The 2,779-nt window shown below is 51.2% G+C and overlaps 1 protein-coding gene across 1 annotated transcript; it reads right to left on the minus strand.

Annotated features, from left to right (window-relative positions):
* Positions 1-140: 140 nt before the first annotated feature.
* On the minus strand, positions 141-2,191 carry GLOTRDRAFT_134494 (uncharacterized protein; the record flags this gene model as incomplete). The annotated part of the gene is made up of 4 exons (XM_007873465.1): positions 141-521; positions 575-741; positions 796-1,846; positions 1,904-2,191. The coding sequence occupies 4 exons, from the start codon at positions 2,189-2,191 to the stop codon at positions 141-143; spliced, it is 1,887 nt and encodes a 628-aa protein (XP_007871656.1).
* Between the last annotated feature and the right edge of the window lie 588 nt (positions 2,192-2,779).

The following is a 2,779-nucleotide window of genomic DNA, read 5'->3' on the forward strand; positions in this document are numbered from 1 at the left end:
CCTTTGCGACAGGGTAATACCTGTCTCTGTGTTTCCTCTGTCCCGGGGTCTACCAGCGGGCTTGAACTCTTTGGCACCGTCGTTGCGCGGCCACTTGCTCCGATCCTCAAAGGGCATCCTCGATGACCTTCAAAAACGATTCATGTGAAATCCTGTCCCTTTAACTCGTCCTCGGCTTCCTGACGCAGTAAAGCCTTGATCTCCGGATCCCGGACGTACTTGGTGTATACCAGAAATCGAAGCTTGGCGAGGCAATTCGTGAGCGGGACATTACCCTCAACTTCGACCTTTCCGAGAGTGAGGAATATCATTTTGCCGCCTCCCTTCGGAGTGTCAAATATCTCGGTGACACAGTCCTTGCCAGGCCGCGGGGTACCGTACTCCGTAATGGTCACCCAAGAGTTGGTGTGTCGAAGAACTGCCCAGAGAACGGTCCAAAAGACGGACTCCAAATCATGCCATGATTTGTGGTCGCTCTGGTTCTCTTGTAGTCGCTCAATGGACAGGAATTGGATAGTTCCCTAGATGATGTTTGTCAATGAGGTACACGGGCAACGGAGGCAGACGTACGCACCGTAAGGTACTTTAGTTCTTTCTTCGACATTTCTGGAATAAATGCTAATTCTGGATCAATCAGAAAACCCTTGGCGCCATTTTCCTTCGCTGGATCGATGCTGATCATGATATTATTTGCGCTGATGTCTCGATGAAGGACACCTTGTTTCGCCAGGTCACGGAGACCTATATCATCGTCTTTCATTACGCAAGCTCACCGAGAATCGTATCAAGACACACCTTTGACAACGTCGCGCACAGCTTCAAGTAACTCATACGTCGAGCTGAAACTTGAGAGAGGTTTGCCTACGGAGCTCAGGATACACCTGTGATGGACTCGGTGTTGCGAGGGCCGAATTCCCAAGGAGGCGGCGAGACGGTGCGCGAGTGATCGATGAGGATACCCTGGTTCTTCTACGTCACGACCGTCCTTGTGTCTTGCTAAGCCTCGTATTTTCCCCAACTTCTCGCGGATATATTTATATATTCCTGTCTCCGACCATCTTTCTGCGTCGCGCCAGCCATCTTTGATAATCACAAATTCATCTGTGGGTCCTTCGGCTCTGATCGCCAACCAGACCCGGGTTCCCCGACCAAAATTTGATTCGGTAGCGAAGAGAGGACGGCCGATAGTGAGATATCTTTCCTCGACTTGATAAGGGGAGCCGGGAAGCAGTACAACGCTGCTCTCGCGTGAAAGGTCTGTCCAGAGACTGGTAGTCGGATAGTGCCTTCCCTTCAGTAGGCCAAGCTCTTCCACCTTTCCCCAAGCCTCGCAGATCCGAGAAACTTCGATCGGGGTTAGCTGGTGAAGAGCAGTGGCATCCAAGCCCCCGGATCGGTAGTTTGCCAGCCCATTCAGGAAGGTCACAAACGGCTCAGGGTCCTCCTTGTAGCGAAAGCTCTCCGAGGCCAGTACGCCAGAGCGGTCCCACAAAAAGAATCGTGCCTTCTCTCCAAATACTCCGGCTGCCACATAAAAGCACCGCGATGTCATCTTTTGAGCGATGGCAGCATACTCTGTTATTTGATTCCAGACGTCGACGTTACGAAGACTGGCTTTCCTGTCGGTAAGATGCAAAGGATCATCGTTCTCATCCCGTTTCACTTCAACAAAGCTGATACCGTAAGCCCAGGAGGACAATCGACGCGTAGACGACGTGTGAAAGACAATATCTGGACACAACTTGAGACCTTCATCGGCAAAGTTGGCCATGTGCTCCGCGGCAATTGTCGGCTCCAGTGTACCCTGTCCCCGAACGACCTGAGCTATTTCGTCCAATGCGAGTTCCTAAGACCACTTCAGGGATCAGAAGTTGTAGGGATTAGGTGATGAAAAGGTGCGCACAAGTGGTTTATACATTTCCCTTTCGAGCACGCGCGGACCAACAGGTACCAGCCCTAAGTTGATTTTGAAGTCGTTCAATTTGGATCCGTCAAGTCCGTGTGGCTGAATCCCAGGAAATGCTAGGTTGAAGAACTCATCCATGGGCGCCAGCCCGTAAAAGTGGTTTGCTGCCTCTTTACCTGCCCAGCGGCGGTGTGCGCCACCCTCAGGCTGACCGGACTGGAACTGCCAACGAGAGCTCAGCGGTTTCAAGTGAGGGCGATGGAGCGCAGAAGGAGGAATAGACATGTCACGCGGCGTTGCAGGGATATGTGTGTGTAAGTTCAGGAATACTTACCGAGGCGTACTTGGAACGGCTCGAATTTATAGTGTCATCGCGCATGTTTGTGGTAGTTTGTGTGGCAGACGCGCTTCCTGTGTTCTTTGTGGCCAGAAATCACTGCGGTTGCCAGCGAGTTGCACTGCGGAGCGAGAACAATGGCAGGAGCAGAGAACGCGTGGAGATGGAATTAGCCGTGACGTTGCGCGTATCATGTCACGTGCAATTGCGGTCACACTTTCCTCAGGCCACAATCTCGTCTCTCAGGACGGTTGCAAGCTATGAGGTCGTACTTATTCAACGTTTTTAACAGATAAGTTGTCAATTCTAGATTGACATAATTGTGATCTTGACAAAACCAAACATTCACGATGGCTCACGTGCGAAGGTTCACATGCAAAGAGTACCAAATTACAACAACGGAGGGATATGTGGCAAATGCATGAAAGACCACGTTGGGAAGAAGGCAAATCAAATTAATTAGGCATGTTTTGTGACCAGTTAATGTGGCCCATTATGAGGACGTGGCCGTCCGACCGTCGGAAACCTCGCGACTC

The sequence above is a fragment of the Gloeophyllum trabeum genome (assembly GCF_000344685.1).
Source record: "Gloeophyllum trabeum ATCC 11539 unplaced genomic scaffold GLOTRscaffold_00227, whole genome shotgun sequence".
Lineage (NCBI taxonomy): Eukaryota > Fungi > Basidiomycota > Agaricomycetes > Gloeophyllales > Gloeophyllaceae > Gloeophyllum > Gloeophyllum trabeum.